Source organism: Callospermophilus lateralis, chromosome 7, assembly GCF_048772815.1.
Source record: "Callospermophilus lateralis isolate mCalLat2 chromosome 7, mCalLat2.hap1, whole genome shotgun sequence".
Lineage (NCBI taxonomy): Eukaryota > Metazoa > Chordata > Mammalia > Rodentia > Sciuridae > Callospermophilus > Callospermophilus lateralis.
The window spans coordinates 114,414,762-114,439,136 of NC_135311.1; the positions used below are offsets into that span (position 1 = coordinate 114,414,762).

A 24,375-nucleotide genomic window follows, 5' to 3' on the forward strand; every position below is an offset into this window, starting at 1 on the left:
GTCAATCTGAAGAAGCTACTTGATACTGAAATGTTTCCTTTAAAAGGCTTGAAGAGCTTCTTACAGTTTCCTGATCAACTTAAGATCCTTCACAGGTCTTAGGGGCTACTGGTAAGAGAGCTTTTCATGAAAATCTTCCCCATAAAGCCTTTTCTCCTTCCTATTCCAACTCCAGCAGTATTTCATGGCCTTTTCTGGTGCACACACTCTTCTAAGGTTGTTCTTTTTTTTGTTGTTGTGTGTGGGGGGTGGCTACCAGGATTGAACTCAGGGGCACTTGACCACTGCCACATCCCCAGCCCTATTTTGTATTTTATTTAGAGATAAGGTCTCACTGAATTGCTCAACACCTCACTTTTTATTGAGGCTAGCTCTGAACTAGTGATCTTCCTGCCTCAGCCTCCCGAGCCACTAAGGTTACAGGCATATGCCACCGAGCCTGGCTCTAAGGTTGTTCTTTTGTTGGCTTTTATTTTTATTTTTATTGTCTCCTTTAACAAAACTACCTAATACAATATAATTTTTTTGTACAGCATATTCTTAAAACCTAATAAGAGTATTTTTCTTATGTGAATAAAGTTTTAAATGACTTATTATAGAAGAACCACACAAAGGTAACTTAAGTATTTGTTATGGTTTAGATATGAGGTATTCCCCTAAACTTCTATGTTAATGTAGGAATATTAAGAAGTGAAATGATTATGAGAACTGTAACCTAAATCATCCATCTTAGTTTGAATGGACTAAGTGGGTAGTAACTGTAGGCAGGTGGGTGGATGAAGGAGGTTTATCACTGGGGGCATGTCTTAGAAGGGTTCATCTTCCCTATGGCTGCTTCCCATTGCTTTCTCTCTGCTTCCTGGCCACTATGGACAGAGCAGGGCTCCTCCACCATGCCCTTCTGCCATGATATTCTGCCTCACCTGGGCCCAGAGCAATGGAGTCAGCCCACCACAGACTGAAATGCTGACACCATGAACCAAAATAAACTTTTCCTCCTCTAAATTATTCTTGTTAGGTATTCTGGTCACGGGGGGGGGGGGGGGGGGGATGCAGGTCAGTGGTAGAGCACTTGCCTAGCACATGGAGGGCCCTTGGTTCAATCCCAATACCACACACACAAAAAAAGTCCATTCAAACTAAGGTGACATTTTGTAGTACCCTACATAGAAAATCAGAGGAAAGGGTGTTTATGATGCTCCTTGTCTCCCGGTTAGTCCATGATATTTTAGCTGTAGCTAATCTCCTACACAAAGGCCCTGCTTAAGCATTTATGAATAAGCTAGAAGAATAATAGCTGAGACAGGGCTTCTCTGAAAAGAGAAGGGCAGAAACAAAAAAATAGCTGCTTTCATTGGGGGCAGGAAGAAGGTTATTTCATTAGGAGCCAAACAGTGAGATTATCTCAGTACAAACAATTGCTTGGCTTGAAGGCTTCATGTGCAGTTACTCCAGCAAACCCTCAGCTGGAATGGAACACAGAGCCTACTAGGACCCAAGAACAGGGTCTGAATGATGCACTCTTAAGTGTCAGAATCTAGCTTTAGGATCCCAGTCCATCCCAACAAGGATGCCCACAGAACATGCTCTTCCCCACTCAGCACCATTCTGTACCTGACCCAGTGAAGAAAATTTAAAGAGATGAGGAAAACTGGGAACAGTGGGAGCAAATTCAAAGTTATTCAAACTGCTGGACACAATGGTGAACACCTGCAATCCCAGCTACCCAGGAGGTTGAGGCAGTAAGATCACAAGTTTAAGAACAGCCTGGAAAACTTAACAAGACCCTGTCTCAAAATAAAATGAAAAGGGCAGAGGATGCAGCTCAGTGGTAGAGTGCTTGCTTAGCATGTGCAGGTCCTTGGTTCAATCCTCAATGCCACACACAAAAAAGTTATTTAAGCTACACTGACATTTTATAGCAAATGTAACAAATACAAAAATTAAGTCTCCTCAGAAATCTAATATATTTCAAATCATTACTTCAATAGCTAATGGCAGGTTGGGGAAGTGGGTGGATATAGAGAGATCACTGAGCTAACAGCCAGGCAAGTATTTCAAAGTCAGCCAGGTGGACCTGATATTTCAAAATCTGACATTATAATTAAATTAATTCCCTAGCACTCATGACCTCACTTCAGGTAATGAACACTAACTTGGTTTGCCAGAAGTTACTGTCTTCACTCTCTGGGGACATTTAGTTCCCTATTTTTTTTAGGTTACGTTGGGTTAAAGCTTTAACTTCCTCTTTTGCAACAACCACTGTCTATTCATATCCTCACAACTATACCAAATGCAAAGTGAGCCTGCCTGTGGAAGTATGTGGTGGGGTACCTTTAGGAGAAGGTGCTTAAGAAGGCTGAGGTGGTCCCTGATCCATGAGGATGCTCTCCATCCTCCATCCCTGGGATAGATTCCTGATGCCACCACACAGATGATAGATTAATTTCTTCCCCTGGGTAGGTAAGCTCATAATACTAGATTCCAGATAAACAGACCAAGTCCTAATCCACAATTCAAAAACCAAGGGGTTTCCTAGGTTGCTGACCCAATAGCCTTTGTAAGTAAATGCTTTCATACATTTCAATTACCACCTCCACCAATGGCCAACAGCAGGCTAGTATTACTATCATTAAATCAAATGTTGGCATTTTCCTGATAACAGTAAGCACAGAATACACATGCTGACAAAATAGCTAATAAACATCAAAAGAACAATGTGAAAATCAACAGAAAAAAAAACAGCCCACATTCAATCAGTCTACCTTTTCCCCCAAGACAATTTCTCCTCGAGAGGCAATGTCAATCTCTGTAGCAATTTTTGGTTGTCACAACTGGCAGAGGAGTTGGTGCTAGGCATCTGGTGGGCAGAGTCCATGGGATGCTGCTAAATATCCTAAAAAGCACAGGACAGTCCCCCAAACAAGTCATTATCCAAAATGTCAATAGTGCTGATGTCAAGAAATCCTGTTCTTGAGGAACCATTTTTATGCCATTTAGTTTGAAACAAGTGAGATATAAAAAACATACAAATTCTGCAGAAAAGACTCTTTTCCTGATGTGTTACAAACAGATAAACATTTAGAGTATTGCTATGGTTTAGATGAATGTCCTCCAAAGGTCCATGTATTAAATAAATTTTGGTCCCCAGGGTACCACTACTGAGAGGTGGTAGAAACTTTAAGAGGTGAGGCCTTAAGTGAGGTTCTTAGATCACTGGAGGTATAATCTCAAAGTGGATCATGGGACCTCAGTCTCTTCCTCTTCTTTGTTTCCTGGCTCATAATCTAAGTGGTTGTGTTCCACCAGGCACTCCAGTCATGATATGCTGCCCTTGCTATAGGCCCAAAGCTACAGGGCCACCTGATTTTGGACTGCCCAAGTTCACAGAAGAAATGATCATCAGTTGGACTGGAAGTAGAATCATCTTTACATACCCCAAATGTGTTATACATAGTAGATGTTCAATAATGAACACTAAGTCAGTATCTTGTTCTTCAGGGGTTCTTTTTATTACAACATATGAGTTACTGTGCTGCTTGGAAACTCAACATCTGAGATTGTGTGTGAAGACTTAGTCATAACCTTTCCCATTCCCACTCCCCTTCCTCAAAAGGAAGCCCAAAAGGGAAGAAGAGTGTAACATACTAGAAAGCTCAAGCCCAAGTGGCCAGGCAGAAAATGTTTCCAGTTGTTCCCAGGGAAATGCATGCCTTTCACCCAGGTAGAGGCTCTATGCAAAACCTTCTGGGTTGACAAATGAGACCCCATAAAAGGTCATGAATATGTGAACTTCTGTCTATTTAATGGAGTGCAGCAGCTTCCCTAACACATCAAAGGAGGCCCAATCAATAGCAAACACACAGAAAACTGATGCCAGTTTAACTGAATCACAACCATATTCAATCAAGCTAGAGAATTTTCATTTCTAAATAAACAGTAGAATAGAAATGAGTTCTGGGATCAAAGTACAAATGATTAGTCCAATGGCATGCTGCATGTTAGTCATCAGAACAGCCCGGGCTTAAAGGAGAGCAAAAGGTGGAGATTTGTCCTTTCACAAAGAAAATATTGACAGTAATGTTTCAAATGCCAGGTGTTACACAATTCAGTATAATGAGGTACAAGTCAAAAGATGTGGCACAATGGGATAGGTCAAAGATGGCAGCCATATTGCATAGAAAAATCCTGGACAGGAAACACTATGCAGAAAAACTCAGGGCAGGTCTCTAGGAAAATAATCACAGTTTCAAAAGAGCCAAAGATTTTTCAAACTAAACAAATCTATTCCAGTGAGTATACCAAGAGCTTCTAAAACTGCAGCAAAGTTATTATTAATTTCTAGAGCACCTGAAAACACTATCTAAATATTTACTCCCATCCCACAAAGGGCCAAAGAACTGCTATTTCAGCCCACTGTTTCATAGCCCTTGCTACATTTTCCCCAAGACTAAACCTCCTACTGAGAAGCTAGGGGATAGTGACTAGCTCCAAGTTCAAATGTGGCACAAGATGCCAGAAGCACACAAATGAAATAGCACAAAGAAGCAATTACCACAAAATACCCATGAGATTCACTTGCTCAGCTTCCTGTAATATCACAGATCTTCAAATATCTGAGCTAACAGTATGAAGGTCAAAAACAAAACAAAACATAAAAGAATATGATCTGAACACACATTAACAGACTGATACTATTTATGATGTGGACAGAGAAACTGCCAGACACTGTTCATTAGTTATCAAACACAGACATGAAGACAATCCCCGTTCTCATTTACAACCTAAGGAAAGCCCCTGTTTAAAAAAAAAAAAAAAAAAAAAGCAGAAGTCATTACTCCTTTCTACTAATAGGGCCTCCCATCCATTGTCAGTATATGAATTTAAGTGAAGAATGAGTGTGTGAACGACATAAAAGGCTAATCAATGGCACAACAATATCCCCCCACACCAAGCACAGCATGTGAAATGCTGGCCCATATTGCTGTGATATGGTTCATAAAACTGTAGTCAAGCCAGGGTGGCTCTCCACTCCTTCCCCCAACAGGTTCTATGGCAATGAAGCATGTTAAGAATGAGAGTTCTAAAGCAAGTTATCTTACAACTTTTTAAAATTAGAGGGTCCCAATGATTAGTTTAAAACTGAACATATAAACACCTTTCAGTCTAAGAGTAACACGGAAATTGGCATTGTACAATTACTTATTTTATTGAAAAACTGAAATCCAAATGTTCAACAATTAGGCAAAAGTTAAGGAAATAATGACCTATTCCCATGATGGGACACAATGATGTTTTTGGTTTTTTTTTTTCGAATTTTTTAATATTTATTTTTTTTTAGTTATCGGCAGACGCAACATCTTTGTTTGTATGTGGTACTGAGGATCAAACCCGGGCCACACGCATGCCTAGGCGAGCGCGCTACCGCTTGAGCCACATCCCCAGCCCCCACAATGATGTTTTAATGTCATGAAAATGCTTACAATAAATGTTATACAAAACATTAATGATATAACATCATTGTGGTATAAGCTCAAGTAAATAACCTATGATGAGGATTATGGAAACTATCTTCTGCATCAATCTGCTTTTTCATCCTTTCCAATAATTTTTTTCATGAATGTGGACAACTTTCATAGTCAGAAAAGATGAAATCTCTGCTTCTTAAAGAAACAGTGTTTAATGTTCAGATAATAAGCACAAGGACTCTCCCACCTGCCTACTTCTTCAGATACCAGCAGACAAAAACCAACTGGTCTGGGAATCTGTTCCTATGACAACAATTTTTTTTTCTTTGAATACATTAGAAATCTAATGAAACTGGGACCTATTTTTACTCTGCCATAATATGGACTCTTCAGGCACTTGTGTCAGGCTGCTTCTATTCACAGACAAGACTCAGAACCATATAGTATATATGGAGGAGCTAAGCTATAATCTTTCTGGTTCCAATGCTGCATTTAATGAAGCTTCCTTGCTCTCCTACAAGCAGGGAATGCTCATACAGTAGTTGCACTGTGGCAAAGACCTTCTCTCAAATTTCTCTGTCTGAAACAGTGACTCTAACCAAACTCCTCATGCCCACTTTCAGAGCAACAAAGTCAACCCTGTTACAAATAGCTTCTCTTTCAGAAAAAAAAAAAAAAAAAATGCTTTCAATGTTTATTTTCTTTTCAAATCAGTTGTCACACTCAAATTGGTTTTCATTAGCTCTGCTGTTTATGGCTATTTTGAACAAAAGCATCATAGTAAGAACAGGAGTTTCCTTCCTGTTTCTCCTCTGAGGGCTTGTGTTAGTTATCACATTAGATAAAGTATTTAACAAAAAGACACCAATGTCCCCTCCAGCAGGATCTTTATGCTATAGCATAAGCTGCCATCAGTTCACATAGAAAATCCTGTAAGAAATTGTTTTTCAAAGGCTTAAGAGCAAAAACAACCATCCAAATAATACTACAAGACAAACTTTTAAACTCAAAGCTAGAAACATTAGAGAACTCATTTCTAAATCCACACATATGGGGACTTCCAGTTAGACAAAAAAAGAGGAAGAAGGCAAACAACAAAATTTACTGTGTGTGCACTTCAGGCAAATGAGATGAAGTAACACTGCAGGATTAACATGTAAACCCACATCTAGAGATACAGGCTCTATGGTAGAGGTCTGGGGATTTACGGTTGATTCCTTCACTATCAACTGCTGCAATAAACAGCATAATCTGAAAAAAGAAAAACAAGACACTATATGGACCAACCACTATGTAAGGACAAGTCTATCGACTACAGCTGACAGAAGGTCGCTCCCTCTTGCCATTTGTTCTAAATACATAAAATGGGAACACCACACATTTGGTTTCTTGGTGAGGAGAAATAAATGAAGCCTGATGAATCCAGTTCTCATCATGGGGACTAAGAAATTTCTGTTTGAGAGCTCTGGCTTGAAATTTAAAAATAATCAACAAGGTATTCTCCAAATTGCCTTATATAATTCAGAACTTAGATAAACATTTATCCCATTTATACTTCAAAGCAAACCAGCATGCCTACAGGAAATACTCAAAAGAGGGTTTTGGTCAACAGAAATTGTCAGAGAATCACTTCACATTAATTGAAAATGAAAAGTAGGGCTGGGGTTGTGGCTCAGTGGTAGAGTGCTTGCCTAGCACGGGTGAGGCCCTGGGTTCGATCCTCAGCACCACATAAAGTAAAATAAAGACATTGTGTTCACCTAAAAAATAAATATTAAAAAAAAAAAAGAAAATGAAAAGTAGTAGGAACAATAGAATCCTATTACTACCCAGTGACAGGTTACAAAGGTGGGATCCCAGGGCAAGTTTCAGCTGCACAACAGGGAGGATGGGGAGAAGAGGACAGTGGGACAAACTGAAGACAACAACCAGGGCCACCTTACGCTGTTGGATGGCCACAGCTGAAGGTAGATTTGGCTCATCTCTGGGATTTTCCAGTGGGGAGGTACCTGCCGTTCAGCCATCAATGGACCAGCATTCACAAAGCCTGTTGGGAAATATAGGATCCAGAAGAGTGGGGTAGGAAAGGAGAAAGTTTGGAAAGGGAAGAGTCAAACACAATTGCAAAATATCATAATTTTTAAACAAGAGGCTTCAAAATGGACAGATGTGCCTTTTAAGGTATACCTTTAAAACCAAAATGGCCTTGCTGAAAAGAGCTGCTACTCTGGGAAGCAGCCGGATATGCTTTTTAAAATACCAAATTACAAATTTTCATTACATCTGCAAATTACAATAATACCTGCCAAGAGAAAATTATCTTTTTGGAAAAAGTAAAAAACAATGAAACCTACATGATTTTTACTGTTGTAACTTTATTCAAACAATGAAGGTCCCTTATCTGTGGTCTCTAAGGAAAGAAGCAGACACCCTCACACTGCACTGAAACCTTTTGCTGGCCTAGTTCCATCAACTCCATTAATGTAGCAAGGGCCCAAATGCTGCAATAAACAGCATAATCTGAAAAAAGAAAAACAAGACACTATTTGGACCAACCACTATGTAAGGACAAGTCTATCAACTACAGCTGACAGAAGGTCTCTGATTGACAAAAAAAAAAAAAAAAGAGCACTTCTAAAAAGTGCTGAACTTGTATCATGTAATTCAAATACTTTTATAATCAAGAAAAAAACTATTAACAACAACTTGGGAAGCTCTGCCTTTAAATGGAGCAGCAGCAGCAGCATTCCTTACACGACAAAACACTTTTCAAGTTTAATGTAGAAGAAAATAGATCCAGTGATCTCTCCTCCCTTAACCAGTCTAACTAGCTGAACTTGTGGGGGGAACCAACCAAGAAACTAACAAGACTAGTAAAAAAGATGTGCAGCACCAGGAAAATTAGCCCCACCACAATTACCTTAACTGTCAAGGAAAGCCTAAGCCAGGTTTAAGGCTGGCATCCTCAAACACTGTGCATCCTTCTGCATTCTAACTCGGGTCTCCAGCTGTAGATAAGACTAAATGTATCAGTGTAGCTACACCATGCTTAGGATTAAAACTTCCTAGAATCGACAGGGCGGGAACCCATATTCCTAAGAAAAAAAATGATAAATCATTTCTCACAATGGCCAACAGTCACATACAAATTCAAGAGAAGCCAATTTGCCTAGCCACACGCCCTACTTACACAGGCTATGACTGAGTTGTTAGATTACTTCCTGGGACTAATTCTTGTTTCAGCAACAAAGATACTTTAGAAGCACACCAAGTTGTACCTGCCTGAAAACCCTTTCTATCTCTTGCCTGTAATAACTCAAATGAGGAAAAGACTGTATCTCAGAGATGTTTCACGTGCTTTTGTCTTTACTTGCTGGCACTTGAGTCCTACCCTTCCTTGCTCCACTCTGTCACAGGGCACTACATCTCCCAGGCACTCTTGCCAACTGATTTCTGGATAAGTTCCCTCAACAGGAGGTATGGTGGGGATAAGAGGCAAGAGGAGGAGGCAAGAGCCAGGGTTCTCTTTCTCTTATTTGGCCTGGGTACCACTGGACAGCTCCTCTTTCCACACTTCCAGCTCATACTAAAGAGCTAGGACTTCTTGACCTTGGTGACACTTTTTCTATTTTCCTTAGGGGCATAATGCTCAAAAGTATCACTAATCCCTGGAGTGCCTCACCAGCCCCTGTTTAGCTTTTTGGCTCTTATGTTACCTGTGTAACCTATTCTCAATATTAAATTCCCTCTGCTTTTATGACCAATAGTGGTTTGCTTCTCTAATAAGGAAACGATTAAACAGGGACTTCAAAGCTTTTTTTAAAAACTTATTTTTCATAAATTAATTTTTCTAAGAATTAAAACAATTATTCAAAGAACCTACAAAAGATCTCTTCTAATGAAAAATAAAAGATGTATAGATAACAAGATCCATTTATTCATTCAAACAAAGATTTACTCAGAGCTTGGTCTTGTTAACCCCTTTCACTGCTGGAAAGACCACAGCAAACAAAACAGGACCAAAGCACTGCCCTCAAAGGCTAGCACTATTGTGGACACGTCATGTGTGGCAAATCATAATCTACAAAATTAACTAATACAGCCAGGCATGGTGGAGCACACCTGTAATCCCGCAACTCAGAAGGCTGAGGTAGGAGGTTATCAAGTTGGAGGTCAGCCTCAGCAACTGAGCAAGGTCCTAAGCATATGTGCAAGCCCCTGTCTCAAAATAAAAAATAAAAAGGACTGGGGATGTAGCTCAGCGGTAAAGTACCCATAAATTCAATCCTCTGTGCAAAAGAAAGGAAGAAAAGGATAAAGAAATTAACTAATCAGTATAGGCACAGCACAGTGGCACACACCTGTAATCCCAGAGGCTTGAGTAGCTGAAACAATAGAATCACGAGTTTGAAGCCAGCCTCAACAAAAGTGAGGCACTATGCAACTCAGTGAGACCCTGTCTCTAAATAAAACACAAAATAGGGATGCAGATGTGGCTCAGTGGTTGAGTGCCCCTTAGTTCAATTCCCAGTATCCAAAAAAAGGAAAAAAAAGTTAATCAATACAGGAATACTGCTTTAAAAACAAAGGAATCTGGTAAAAGTGAAGTAATGTTAAGGTGTGCTACTCTACATAGATTGTGTTCCTATCTTTCAATGTGGTATGCTGAACTGTTTCATTCCAGAGGCCAAAACAGAACTTCTTCAAAATTAATATCTATATAAACTGGTCACTTGCTCAAACAGAAGTACAACTGTGATAAGGATTTAAGCAGACATAACATCAAAATTAAGAACTGTGTGCTTAGAATGTAAAACACGTGCATTTTATGCAGATTCTTGCTTGGCATCTTTTTCACAAGGGATATCATCTGGATAAAGAAGAGTCTGGCTCTATTAAGTTAATTTATCCCTTCTCCACGACACAGGTAGACTGTGTCAACATAACATACAAAGACAGCTGTAATGTACATAATGAGTAGGGTATCAGAGTCACTGACTGCATGATATTATTCCAAAATGGAATTTTCAGGCAGGAGAAGAGAAACAGGCAATGACTCATGTGATGAATGGTTATACAGACAACTATGCCCAAGAAAGCTGCCACCTACATACCATGACATCAGATGAAAAATGCAGAAAGAAGGTAGTTTATGATATATCTGGAAACAAAAAAATTTGCTGCAAAGTATTCCCAAAAGGTGAAGCTGTGCCTACCTGTTTATGCAAGGTACCTTATACAATCAAGAGCACACATCAAATACTCAAAATATGACCTGCTTGAGCATAAAGGCATGTTCAACCTCGAAACTCAACAACACTGGCTCCAGAGATGATGTACTACATACTGCTGGCATTTCATTAGACTTTTCTAACGTAATTTAATGTACCCATGAAGGTACACTTCCATTGACATCTTGTACACACAAAACCCAGACCTTTCTTAATACTCAGCAATTAGAAAGCATTTCATTTGAGCAGCAGGTAGACCTACAACACTGTGAATTTCTTATACAACAGGGAATCTAAAGCATAATGCATATTCACAATTTCAGTGCCATAAAGCACATTAAGAGGAAAGGAGAGCCCATTGAACTGGGCTTTTAACTTTACTGGCCCCTGACTAGTTGACAAACTCTACCCCTTGACAAGCCCCAATGTGTGGGCAAGAAACTACCCACACACATAAACCATACAGCACACCTTGGAGGCTATGCACATTCTGTTTCCTCTTCCTGGAATGAAAAGTCCCCTAAATTCACCTAGCAAAGTTCTGCTTATCCTTTAAGTCACAGCCTAATTATCTCTTTGAAGCCATGACTTCCTGTGAAACAGTTTTCCTTCTCCAACCCATTCATTGTTCCCTGTACACAATGCCACAATGATAATTACAACATTATATCTGTATTTGTTTTACACATCTGCTTCCCTATTGGACAGTAAAATCCTTGCGATCAAAGATCTTATCTTTGAATCCATATGTCCTGGCAGAGTATCTGACATAAAGCATGTGCATAAAAAATATTTTCTGGGAGCTGGGGCTGTAGCTCAGTGATATAGCATTTGTCTGACACATGTAAGGCACTGGGTTCGATCCTCAGCACCACATAAAAATAAATTAATTAAATAAATTGTGTATATCTACAATGAAAAAAAAATTTAAAGAAATATTTTCTGAATAAATATATGTAGTATGGGATCTCAGACTTTCAAAGGATTCCCCCTAATAGACATGGCATTTTGTATTTTTTTTTCCTTACTGCCACAGAACAATATTTAAGAACAAGGAGAACAAATAGGAAAGTTATCTCCCAAGGAACAAGTTTAGCATGTTGATATTAAAAGACAATTTAGGGGTGGGGTTGTAGCTTAGTGGTAGAGCACTTGCCTAGCATGTGTGAGAGAGTGGGTTGGATTCTCAGCACCACATATAGATAAGAAATAAAGGTCCATTGACAAGTAAAAAAGACAATTTAATGGGGATTTTGATAAATTACTTTCAGTAAAACTGTGTCAATCTAATCATGACTGTCGAGTTAAGGTGTATTCAGTAGAGCCCTCGCCTAGCACATGTGAGGCCCTGGGTTCAATCCTCAGGCCACATAAAAATAAATAAATGAAGGTATAAAAAAAAATCTAGAAAATTATTTGATCTTAGCTATAGAAGGATGTTTAACAACCAGAAATGAAAGCAGAACTCCTCCTGTTATTAGATCTGATAGTTTTTTTAAGCTCTCAAAACGTGCTACCAATATAACTAAAAATAATTAAAAATTGACAGGAAAGCTAAACAGTAGAGAATTCCTATAATCCCAGAGACTCAGGGGACTAAGGCAGGAGAATTACAAATTCAGGACAGCCTCAGCAAATTAACAAGGCCTTCAGCAACTTAGTGAGACCCTGTCTCTAAATAAAAAATAAAAAGGGCTGAATATATAGCTCAGGGTTCAATCCCCAATACAAAAAAAAAAAAAAAAGAACAGGAAAATTATGTTCTAAGGAATGATATCTAAAAAGCAATAACTTAGTTATCTTAGCTATCAATGGAAAACAAATGAAAGAAAACTAAAGATTAATTAACAGAAATTAAAATTTAGAACTGTATTAGAAAATTTTCACACAAAGAAATTTACTGGTCTAATCTTTCATGCAAGTCTGAAAAGTCAGGGAATATCCAGAGGTCATCCTCAAGGGTACCATAAAGTAAATCTGCAAAAATGTCAGAACTCCCATATATAGGAAATGGTTTTGGCTTAAAGACTAGGGTTTTACTGGGTGAGTCATTCTAACTGTGGTTTCCAGTAACTAGAGTATTGTAAACGAATAAAGTAAAAAAGTGAAACTAACAAAATCAGAATTTAAAAAATAAGATTAACAACGGTAAAAGTAAATGATGCTTACATTTTAATAATATTTTAGTTTTCAAGGTACTTTCATCTTTTAAAGTTAAAAAATATTAAGGTGAGAAAATTGGGTGGCATGCTAAAGATCACAAAGCTAGTGTAAAAAGAATAAAGGAATTTAACTACATGTTCCATTCTAAAGTCTACTGCCCCTTCTACTACTCTGCCTCTTTGCCACCTGAAAGATGGGCTTATAAATGCTATGGATGGGCCTAGGACACTTCTAAGATGCCTCCAATGAGAGAAGCTGCCTTCCAAATCACTTGAGAATATCTTCCAACTTAATCAAGATATCCTGGATAGTGCCTTACACAATACCTTAAATAATGCAATGTGCATGGAGAGAGAACTTTCATCGTCTCCATGTTATACTGCTATATTGTTGATTGAAAAATGCAAGATACTAAGAATTGTGGGTAATATGCTACTATTTGCATAAAAGTACTAAAAGTAATATATTCAAATGCCTTTGTTCTTCATGGCATATATTATTCTCAAAAGTCAGGTAAGAAATTGCCAATAGTGGTTACCTTCCAGGAGGGAAAAAAGTGGCTGAGGGATCAGGGACAGAATAATGACTTTTCACTATACATGTTGTCTTTTGGATCTTTTGAATTTCGAACCACATAAAAGTGCTACCTTTTTCAAAAAGTAAATTTAAATTTAAAAATATATAATGGGAGTTGGAACAGAGGCAGTGGTAATTAGTGGTGAAACAAGATGTAGGAGATGTAAAAAGTAAATTAAAAAGTAAATATATATATAATTCTTAAGGTTCACAGTCTGAAGTAAATATTCCTCAAGACCATCAAATTTCTTCCATTTAAATTCTTTGCTCATTAAACAGCTCCCAATTTCTCATAAACCTTGACTGATAAAGGAGAGTCCCAATACTGGACATGAGTATTCAAATCAACAAAAAGGCAGATCTTCTCATGGTAAACAGGAGTGTCCAGTTTAATCCACAGTCTCTGAGGAGGTTGCTTGGGGGTTTATTCCAGGCACAAGAACTGCAGAGAAAAGACCAAGTCTTGGACCAGTAAGATTCCAAATATGAACAAAGTATGACATATTCCATCGTACTCAAAAATGAAACTGGGCCTCAATTAGCCAGAGTTACCACTGACATATCTGAAATTTTCAGTAGTTTTGTCCTCAGTTGATCATTATTTAAGACAGTCTAAAAATTGCCCCTAAAGATCACATTAGCTCAAGGTCTTTGGTGATGAGAAAACACATCTTGGGCTTAGGGGTTTTTTTAATTGTTTTTAGTTGTAGATGGATTTAATTCCTTTATTTTATTATTTATTTATTTTATGTGGTGCTGAGGAATGAACCCAGTGCCTCACACGTGCTAGGCAAGTGCTCTGCCATTGAGCCACAACCCCAGCCCCAGCAATGAAGCTTTTAAAGAGGCATCAGAGAAGCATCTTCTTTCCCCATACTGAAATCAAGCCAGTGCCATAGAGAACCCAGGCACTGGAGAACCTTGTGCTCAAAAAATGAAAAACCCCAGGACCAACAAAACTTCTACTAAATAAAAAGAACACCTGCTTTTTCTCTATTCTGAAATTTAAATTATACATTTTTAGGATCAATTAATAAAGAAATATCATTCCTAAATAAGACTTTAAAAAGAAGAGTCGTTGACAAAGAGTTATTTCAGAACATTACAGAAATATTCACTTGTGGGTCAGTAGTTCAGGCTGTATCAACTGATTGAATATTAATGGATGAGCACTCACCAGAGCCTATACAGTTAGAATTCAATTTTCTAAGAAAAGACACAAGAAATACAGATAAACAAACTCAAAATCTAAAAAAGATTCCTTCTCCAACCAAATATATTTTTTGTCAACGCTACCAGGTAACTATCTATTGATGTTTACCATCAACAGCAGCTATAGGTTTTTACAAGCAAGCAGTTACAAGTTCTCATTAAGAATTAACTAACGTTTCAATATATGATCCCCAACAAGGTTATTAGTAAAGAGCAACAGAAAATTTGAAAAAAAATTTGGAGGAAGAAGTGGTGAATCAACCTCTCTTCCACATGCTATATTTTATTGGGACATGAGTAAGAATACAAGTAATATGAGAAGTAGGGGAGTGGGTGCTACTAATCATCAAAATGGCATCTGACTCTCCAAATGTAGCAATGCTCACTCCAGTGGGTTGCTTCACTATGACTCAAAATCTGTCAAGTAAGGACATAAGGGAATTTGAGTAAAGACAAAAAACACAAATTTTAAACTGAATCCTCCAAAGATCTAACAAGGATCAATCTATAAGAAATTAACCTACTCAACATAAATTGATTCTAAAATACTTTTTTAAATAAATTCTTGCTAATGTAAAAATTTAGGAAAAGAAGTCTGGGGATCTGCTTTCCTAAAGACAAATTTCATTAACCTATTGGTAGAGGTCACTAAAATATACTACTAGGTAACTAAATCAATGCATCATTCCTCTGTCCTCCTTACATAACCTATTCTAAAAAAAAAAAAAAAAAGGTAATCAAGTGAAACCATTGATTAAGCATCTTCCTTTTTTAAAATAAATATATTTACATTTGAATTTTTATACTATATATATCCAACATGCCATATGGCAAATAACCCTAGCAAATCCTCTGCATTACCAACAAAAGTAAATGAATAATATCCCCCCAAATATTGCAATTTGTATCTATAAATGTTAAATGTAAACATTTCACTAATAACCAAGCTTTCCTATCACACTGGTTTTTAATTGTATTGAATCATGGATTTTGAGGGCACAGGAAACAAAGACTAAATGATTCTGCCAATTTACACTATTTCACCTTTACTAGAGTAATCACTATGGAAGCAACAAATCCGATGATGAATTCTTTGCTTCCTTTTGTCCACTGATAAAACTGATCCTGCGCTACAGCCCAAATCTGTTAGTTTCTGCCAGCACACACATGAGGCCTCCAACGCACTCCACAAACCGGGGCTAGGCTGTCTAGAAATCCGCACTGTGTCACTGCATAAGGCAGCTTCCCTCTGCACACATCCTGGAAGAAGAAAGCCACCTAAGCACTCTTGTCAGATCTCAGCAGGGCTGTAAAATGACAGAAGGAATTGCTCACCAAAGAGCAGGCAGCAACATTCACCACCTTTAAAAAATCATTTAAGCAGTTATCTGTCATCTCACCTCCCTCCTCACCTCCTCCCCTCTTCTCTCTCTCTCTCTCTCTCTCTCACACACACACACACACACACACACACACACACACACACACACGATGCCCGCGCGCGCGCGCACGCACACGCACACTCACAATGCAGTTCATCCATAGATCTGCAAGTAAAAGGCTGCTAGCTCCGGACTGACAGTTGACCCAGAAGTCATCAAATCCCTGAAATACAGACATTCTCACCTGAACACACCAATTTCACCGCCCCCTACACCCCCCATCATTACCACCTCTGACACACAATTCGCTCGCACCAAACCCCGAGCCCCACAAAACCTAGCATGCTCACCAGACGCGTTACCATTTAAAGATGACTTGGGCGCCCTAAACTCCACAAACCCCCTCCCCACGCAGGCCATCCATCCCCACAGCGCGGCCCGGCGACTGGACCCCTCGCCCACCCTGAGGGACGCGCTACCTTTAGACTGGCAGTCCGCACAAAACTTGTTATCCTCCTCCAGCAGCAGGTTGGCCAGGACCGCCTGGTACCGATCCACGTCCTTCACCGACTTGCCGGTCATGGCCAGGGTGCCGGCGGGGGCAGAGGGCGACGCGCCCTCCTCGCCCCCAGATGCCCCCGTCTCAGTCCGAGGTGAGAACTCCCGGTCCCCCGCCCAGGAGCACCACCTGAGCGGGGGAGAGCTCGCCTCCCGCACCTCCCGGCGCCGCTCTAGGGTCAGCGGCGTCAGCCCCCCACTCCTCAGCCCCTCGGCGCCGCGCCCCCTGGCGGGCTCAGGGAAAGGCCTGGGTCCAGCGGAGGTTGCTGGACCAGGGACCTTCAGCCCAGGCGAAGGAAACCCGCGGCTTCCTGGGTGCCGGACGCAGAGCCGACCCCAGGGCCTGCCTTTCTGCCGGCAGTGTGTCCCGCGCCTCGGTTTCCCTGGCAGCTGCCGACACCTCGGACACCACCTCCGCCGCCTACTTCCGGCAGCTCTTCCTCTCCACCTCCACCCTGCCTAGCCCGCGCATGCGCCCCGCCCCACCGCGCCGCGCTGCTTCGGCTCCGCCTCCCAAGAACCAATCCCGGGAGAGGCCGGGGCGGGGCTTCTGTAGGGGCGGAGGAAGAGAAGACACGCCCCCTGCATGTCCTTGGAAAAGAATGAATGGAGCCTGGCAGAAAGAGTGGAAGGAATAAAGATAAAGGAAGAAAGCAAACATTTGCTAAGTTCTTGCTGTGGAAGGCACAGTGCTAACCACGTTACACGAATTATCCCAATATAATCTTCACAAAAACTCAGAATTAAGTTTTTATCATCCTTATGTAATTTCCGGGTTGTGGATACCCCAAAGTCCTCCAGCTTTTTTTTTTTTTCCTTCAACAGACACATAAAAGGGCCCAAGTCCCTAGCCGAAGTTTAAGGGAACATCACACTCTCCCCATTTTTCGGAAGGTTCTGGTCACTCCTCTATGGGAATGCCGCCTCCCACTGATATTCACTAGCTTTCTACTGCCATCACCATCTTTGGACGTTGTTCTGCCTACTGCCTAGACAATCTGTGTCTTCTTTGATTCATTACATCCTCACAAAACAATGCAGTTTTGTGTAGCAGACTCATACTGAAGGTTATTTGGGAGGAGGGTGGTGATTACAACATAGCACAGAATAGGCAATGACTTAAAAATTATTATTAAACATCATTGTCCAAAGCCACCTTGCTACAGATAATTTATTAGTGGCTGTCCTTTTCTTTAGGAAAACATCTGCCATCTTGCTCTTGTTTTCATTCATTCATTCACTCACTCTGCAAATTATTCCTGAGAAACGGCTAAGTATCAGGCAAATCTCTTCTTTTCCCAAGTTCAAAAAGATGTTTTTGAAGTCTTGAATTTTCCCTTGACAATTCTTGCAAAAATGCTCCCCCTATTCCATAATATACTGTGTTATTTTATCATAAAACTGTTTCACATTAATGGTTATAATTTTCTATCTGTCTCAGCATCTGTTGTGCATTGTCATCTATGGTTATGAGAAAATTGGAAGAGGCCAAGGGCAGTGGCACACACTATAATCCTGTGGCTCCAGAGGCTGAGGCAGGAGGATTGCAAGTTTGAGATCAGCCTCAGCAATTGAGCAGGGACCAAAGATGTAGTTCAGTGGTAAAGTGTCCTTAGGGTCAATCCCCAGCACAAAAAGAAAGAAGAAATTTAAGAGTCCTGACAGCACATATCACACTCGACTCCCAGCTGATTTCTCTTCTTGGTCTTTAAATCAGAGTATTTTGCCACCTAGCTCACATTAAAAAAGGACAAAGTGAAATTGATTTTTAAGCAGTTATATTAGAGTAACCATGGAGAATATTCCCCCAAATATATGGTGAATATTGTTGGACTGTTGCCATAGGAAGTTTTCATTAACACATCTTCTAACTAAGAGATCAATTCTCTCCAGTCATATGTTGAACTAAAGCAGCTTCTGATCCACTGGTCAATTCACTTGGCCAATTTAGGATAATATGAATAAAAAGGCTTTTTCATTAGGAACGCAGGATGATTGTGCTCTCCACTTCACAGTCAGTTCTGTAGTCATTTGTCACATTAAGTGAACCTCAAACGAACTTGTAGTTCATTTAATCAACTCTCTTCAAGCAATTCTCAAGATTTTTTCCAACATGAAGGACTTGTGATTATTTCAAAGCCTCCCCTGCCTTGCAGTTGATTATGTCTTCAGCTTTGAAAGCGTGTCTGCTACGTGAGCCAGCTCCGTGAGCCTCCAGCTGCAGGCCCCTCTCTCCTGCCTCCCTTCCCATATGTCCCTCCCCACAGTCTCACAGCCTTGGAAGCAGCTCCTTTCGCCATTGCTGATGATACCCACTGTGACAAAGTCTTTCTCAATGACACTGTTTCATGACATCATGTTGCTCAGGATTCCAGGGGATTGGTGGTCACTGTTCCCTCACAAAGAGAGAATGGCCTCTCTCCAGCTCTGTGTCACACACCATCATCCAAGCCCCAAGTTAGACTTGCTTGTGTCCACTGTCTCCTGAAGTCTTTTCTAAGCCTTTGAACCTGTCTTCCATCCAAAGGGGCTCAGGCTCCATGCCAGGACCAGGGGGTCTGACAGGAACCAACTTCATGTTGTACCAACCCACCTTTCTTCTGAGACAATTTGCAGCTCCTACATCTACCAAACATCTCCCTCTTCCCTCCTCTCCCCCAACTGCCCACTGACCTCCATGGCTATTCACTAATATAGGACCTGGAAGAGGAGGCCAGGCTGCCTGTGCCAGTCTTGGAATCCTGGCTGAACTCATGGTCATGGAGCTCACACGGCACTGCCCACAGGTGTACGATAATAACAGATGGCAGCCATGAGCAGTTGTATTCAACTCTGCATGTCACAGGAGAGTGGGTGTCTGCATCAGCAGCTCCTGCATTTTCAGGGCCTAGGACGGACTGGGCAAATACACTTTGTGAAGGCCTACTCCAGGGACTCTGTAGCAATGACAGAAGAGTCACCCCACACCACAGCATATCATCTCAAAATAGCAGAACCCTGGGGAGAAAGGCAAGATCTGAAGTTTCCAGAGAGGAAAAACCAACCACATGAAAAACGACTAGGAATCAGAATAGCATAGAATTCTCAACAGCAATTCTGGAAGCCAGGAGACCATGGAACAGTGCCTCCAAAATTCTGAGGAAAAAAAAGAGTTGCCAACCTAGAATTCTGTGCCAGCCAAATAATCATTCTAGAGACAGCATGGAATAAAGGTTTTTTCAAATATGCTTGATTCTAAAATTGTATCTCCCATTCTGGCTTCTGTTCAGTTGCCCTCCACATTCCCTCTCTGCCCTTCACCCTGCTCTGGGCCCCAAGAGGTGACTCTGATAGATAGGACTGGCCTGGCTCCTGGCACATTGGCTTCTGGTTGCATTCAGTCAGTGGAGGCACAGGCAGGAAATCAGAAGCAGGAGCAGAGAGGTTATTTATTTTCTCTGCTTTCTCCCTGCTAGCACAGCCACTTCCTCCTTCCCCTGACAGCGGCCTCTCCTACAGCTACAGACTCACCACCTTCTGCTAATACCCTCTCCTGCCACCCCTCAGGCTGTGGGGGTTACAGCATCCTGCTGTTGCTAGCCTCAAGATACATGGCACCCTTTATTGGTTTCCTGTAACCTTTAAACTCTCCCCACTGCCTCTTTTTCATTGGCCCTGTGTTTCTTATTGGAACCTAGCCAAAGCACCTGCCATGCATACTTTGTCAAAAGCCACAGAATAAGGCTGCGATGTAGCTCAGTGGTAAAGTATTTGCCTAGCAAGCATGAGGCCCTGGGTTTGATCCCCAGCACTGCAAAAAAAAAAAAAAAAAAAAAGTGGCAAGGTAGGAGCAACCAGAGGGGAATGAACACAAACAAGCTCATGATCAATAATAACTAGTTATCATATTATGAACATTAATTTGATAAAATATTGGTACTTAACTATAGCCTGTAAATGTGGGAGAGGAAATCTGGGGGAGTAGTATAAAGGAATCTAAATCCGGGGCTGTGGCTGTGGCTCAGTGGTAGAGCACTCACCTGGCATGTGTGAGGCACTGGGTTCAATCCACATAAAAATAAAATAAAAATGTACTGTGTCTACCTACAACTAAATATATATGTGTGTGTATGTATATATATTAAAATCTAAATTCTCATCTTGCATATCAGGGAGAGAATAAACAAAGTTGGAGAGGTAAATACTGGTAGGATAAGCATCTCATTCACCTAAATTCACAAATTGCAGAATAAACCACTACAAGAGTTGAAAGTAGTTACTTCAAACAAGTGGGGATCGGAGTAAGTAGGGGCAGAGCAAGGCATTAATTACTGTTGGTCATTAAAACCCTGGTATATAAAAATATCCCCAAAGTCGTACTATTAGTAATACTCGTGGACTCTAGGAAATGATTCAAAACATTTCCTGTCGAGGCAGTTTTCACCTCAGAGTAAGTCAGCCTTGGATAAACATCCCTCTGCATTTTCTCTCCCTCTATTTGCTCCACAGTGTACAGCTCCTGGAAAGTTCGGTGGTTTTTTTTGGTATTGGGGAATGAACTCAGGGGTGCTTAACCACTGAGTCACATCCCTAGCCCTTTTTTATTTTGAGAGAGGGTCTCACCAAGTTGCTTAGGGCCTTGCTATGTTACTGAGGCTGACTTTGAACTTGTGATTCTCTTGCCTCAACCTCCAGAGTCACTGGGATTACATGCCTGTGCCACCATGCCCGGCTCAGAACTTTGAGGAGTTATAAGAAACACAACAGACTATGGCTTAAACAAACAGTGGTTTATTTTCACACAGAACAAGAAATCCAGAGGCAGGACTGTTGTTCACATTGCTTCAGCTACCCAACAGGGTCTATCCTGCCTTGCCATCCTCTATCTGCTGGGTTTTTTTGTTGTTTGTTTTTGTCTTGTGGTTTTTTGTTTGTTTGTTTGTTTGTTTTGTGTGTGTGTGTGTGTGTGTGTGTTTTTGTTTTTTGTGATGCTGGGGATCAATCCCAGGACCTTACATGTGCCAGGCAAGCACTTTACCAAAGACCTACATTCTCAACCTCATTCCTTAGATTCTCATCCTCATGTTCAGTGGTTTTTGTTTGTTTATTTGTTTGTTTTTTAATACTTATTGATTGAACTTTATTTATTTTTTTTATTTATATGTGGTGTCGAGACTCGAACCCAGAGCCTCACGCATGCCAGGCAAGTGTGCTACCTCTGAGCCATAACCCCAGCCCTGTTCAGTGGTTCTTAAGGAATGGGCCCCAGGTAAGAAGCATCAGTATCACCTGGAAACCTCTTAGAAATGGAAATTCTCACACCTATTCCAAACCTATGACTCAGAAGCTCTGAGGGTAGGACCAGCAGTCTGTGTTTTAAGAAACCATCTGGGTGATTCTAATACATTCAAGTTTGAGAACCACTGCTCATGCAAGTCATCTCATGGTCATAAGATGGTCACCACAGCTCCAAACATCACATCATCTTTCAGAGAAGGAAGAGGCGAAAAGGAATGTCTCAGTCCGGGAATTTTCTTTAATCAGGAAGGCAAAAATTTTCTCAGAATCAGACTTCTCCTTAAGACTTCATGGCCAGAATTAGGTCATGTGGCTCAATCCCTAAGTACAAAGGAGCCTAGGGAAGCACCTATAGCTGGAGACAGCAGAGAGAGAGCTGGAAATGACTATGGGCAGCCAGAAGACAGTGTCTGCCACTGGGTCCATGGTGATCAGGGCCACAGATAGCATCATTCCTTTCTCTACACTGAGAAAGCAATGGAAGATGTGGACACTCATCTGTTGTTACACAGGTCATGTAATCATAAGTTCATAATGTCGGATTCATTCTATCATCTCCTACCCCCCCTTCACTCCCCTCTGTCTAGTACAAAATACTTCTATTCTCCCTGCCCCACACTGGGAATTAACATCCACACATCAGAGAAAACATCCAGCATTACGTTCTTTGGGATCAGCTTATTTCACTTTGCATAATATTCTCCAGTCCTATCCATTTTACTGGCTAATGCCATAATCTCATTCTTCCTTAAGGCTGAGTGACAGAATGTTCACATTCTTTAGATGGGAGACTTCGAAGACATTGAAATCTCATTCGTGTTAATATGATTGGCCTCTTGTGGAGTGGTTTTGATCATTATTCACTATGTTAAAAGAATCCTGTTCCGTCAAAAATGAGCTGGGAGACCAGACAGGGTGGTGCTGAGGCAGGAGGATGACAAGTCCTAGGCCAGTCTCAGTGACTTAGTAAGAAGACCCTGTCTCAAAAAAAAAAAAAAAAAAAAAAAAGCAGGGAGGGAAGCCTGTGAATGTGACTCGGTGGTAGAGCAATCCTGGATTCAATCCCCAGTGCTGCAAAAAAAAAGGAAATAAAGAAAGAGAGAAGGAGGGAATTAGAGGGGTGGGGGTCAAAAAAAAAACCCAAAAACCAGTTCTGCTATACTGGCTTAAATTTAAACTTTTTTTTTTTTTTTACATAATCCCAGCAACTCAGGAGGCTGAAACAGGAGGATTGCAAGTTTGAGGATAACCTGGCAAATTAGTGAGGACCTCAGTAACTTAGTGAGAGCCTATCTCAAAATAAAAACATAAAAAGGGCTGGGGATAAAGCCAGTGGTAAAGCAGCCCTGGGTTTATCTTCATAGAGTTGAGTCAGTTTTCAGACAATCAAGGAGAACATTCCAGGAAGGGAGATTAGTATTATGAAAATGCAGAAGTGAGAAAGGAAAACTGCAAAGTGTTAGAGTATGTGTGGCATGCATTAGGAAAAACTGACAAGGGTCAGATCATGAGGGCCCTGTGTGCTGTGCTGGGGAGGTTGAAATCCACACTGTGGATTAAAGTTTAGTAGGTTAGGGTTAGGGTTAGGGTTAGGGTCTATGGACTCCGGTGCCTTACCAACCCTTCCAAATTGTATCACTGGTGTGTAGGTATGTGCACTTTTCTGGGGAGAGGGCCCCAAATTTGCAAAGATGGGTGTAAGCCAAATAAGTCTAAGAATCACTTCACTAAGGATCAATGAGCTACTCATTGCATGTTATATTCATCACCACAGTAAATTTAGACTCACACTAGACTCTAGATCCAGGTTGACAAGAAAAAGACAGAGTTGACTAGGGCCAGGGTTCCACCAGAGCCCTTTCCTGTGCAGGCTCTGAAGGGGGAAAATAAAGGACAAAACCCCCCAGTTCTGTGAAGGCTGTGCAAGTGCTAGGGGACAGGGGGCTCCCCCACATTGCATCAGAAATACCTTCCAGGTCACAGAGTCCCTGCTCTCCCCAACAGCCTCCCAGTCCTGCTCTCTGTCCCATTCCCAAATGAAGAGAGAGCTCAGGTGGGACATCTGTGAAGAGAGACCCACCAGCTCCCCATCAAAGCTGGGCACCCCCAGGAAGGCTCTAGAAAATGGGAACGGGGTGGATTTTTCCAATGGGAGGAGGACAGACACAGGGAACTTCTTGCCTATGACTTGTCCCTGAGAGTCCTGGTAAAAAGTGGGATAATGTGGACCTGCTCCCCTCTCTGAGTCTCCAGGGGAGTCTTTGACTCTGGCTGCTCGTACTAGTATTTGTCATGAGAGAGTAAGCAGTATGGGGCAGATTTCTTTTCTCTTTTTTTTTAATTAGAAATATTTTTTAATTGTAGATGGACATACCTTTATTTCCTTTATTTATTTTTATGTGGTGCTGATGATCAAACCCAGTGCCTCCCACGTGCTAGGCAAGTGCTCCACTGAGCCACAACCCCAGCTCTCATTTATTTTTCTTAACCCTCAGAGAGATTGCTTCA

The 24,375-nt window shown here is 41.0% G+C and overlaps 1 protein-coding gene and 1 non-coding gene across 2 annotated transcripts in view; one reads left to right on the plus strand and one right to left on the minus strand.

Annotated features, from left to right (window-relative positions):
- The window catches only part of Smap2 (small ArfGAP2), a 49,021-nt gene extending 31,990 nt beyond the window's left edge, over positions 1–17,031 (minus strand). Inside the window, exon 1 of the mRNA XM_076862903.2 lies at positions 16,512–17,031. Coding sequence (XP_076719018.2) covers positions 16,512–16,614 — 103 coding nt within the window. The 5' untranslated portion in view covers positions 16,615–17,031. The remainder of the gene's footprint in view (positions 1–16,511) is intronic.
- A 3,283-nt stretch (positions 17,032–20,314) lies between these two features.
- Trnaa-agc (transfer RNA alanine (anticodon AGC)) lies at positions 20,315–20,386 on the plus strand. The gene has a single exon. It is a non-coding gene; the product is annotated as a tRNA-Ala (tRNA).
- Positions 20,387–24,375: the final 3,989 nt, after the last annotated feature.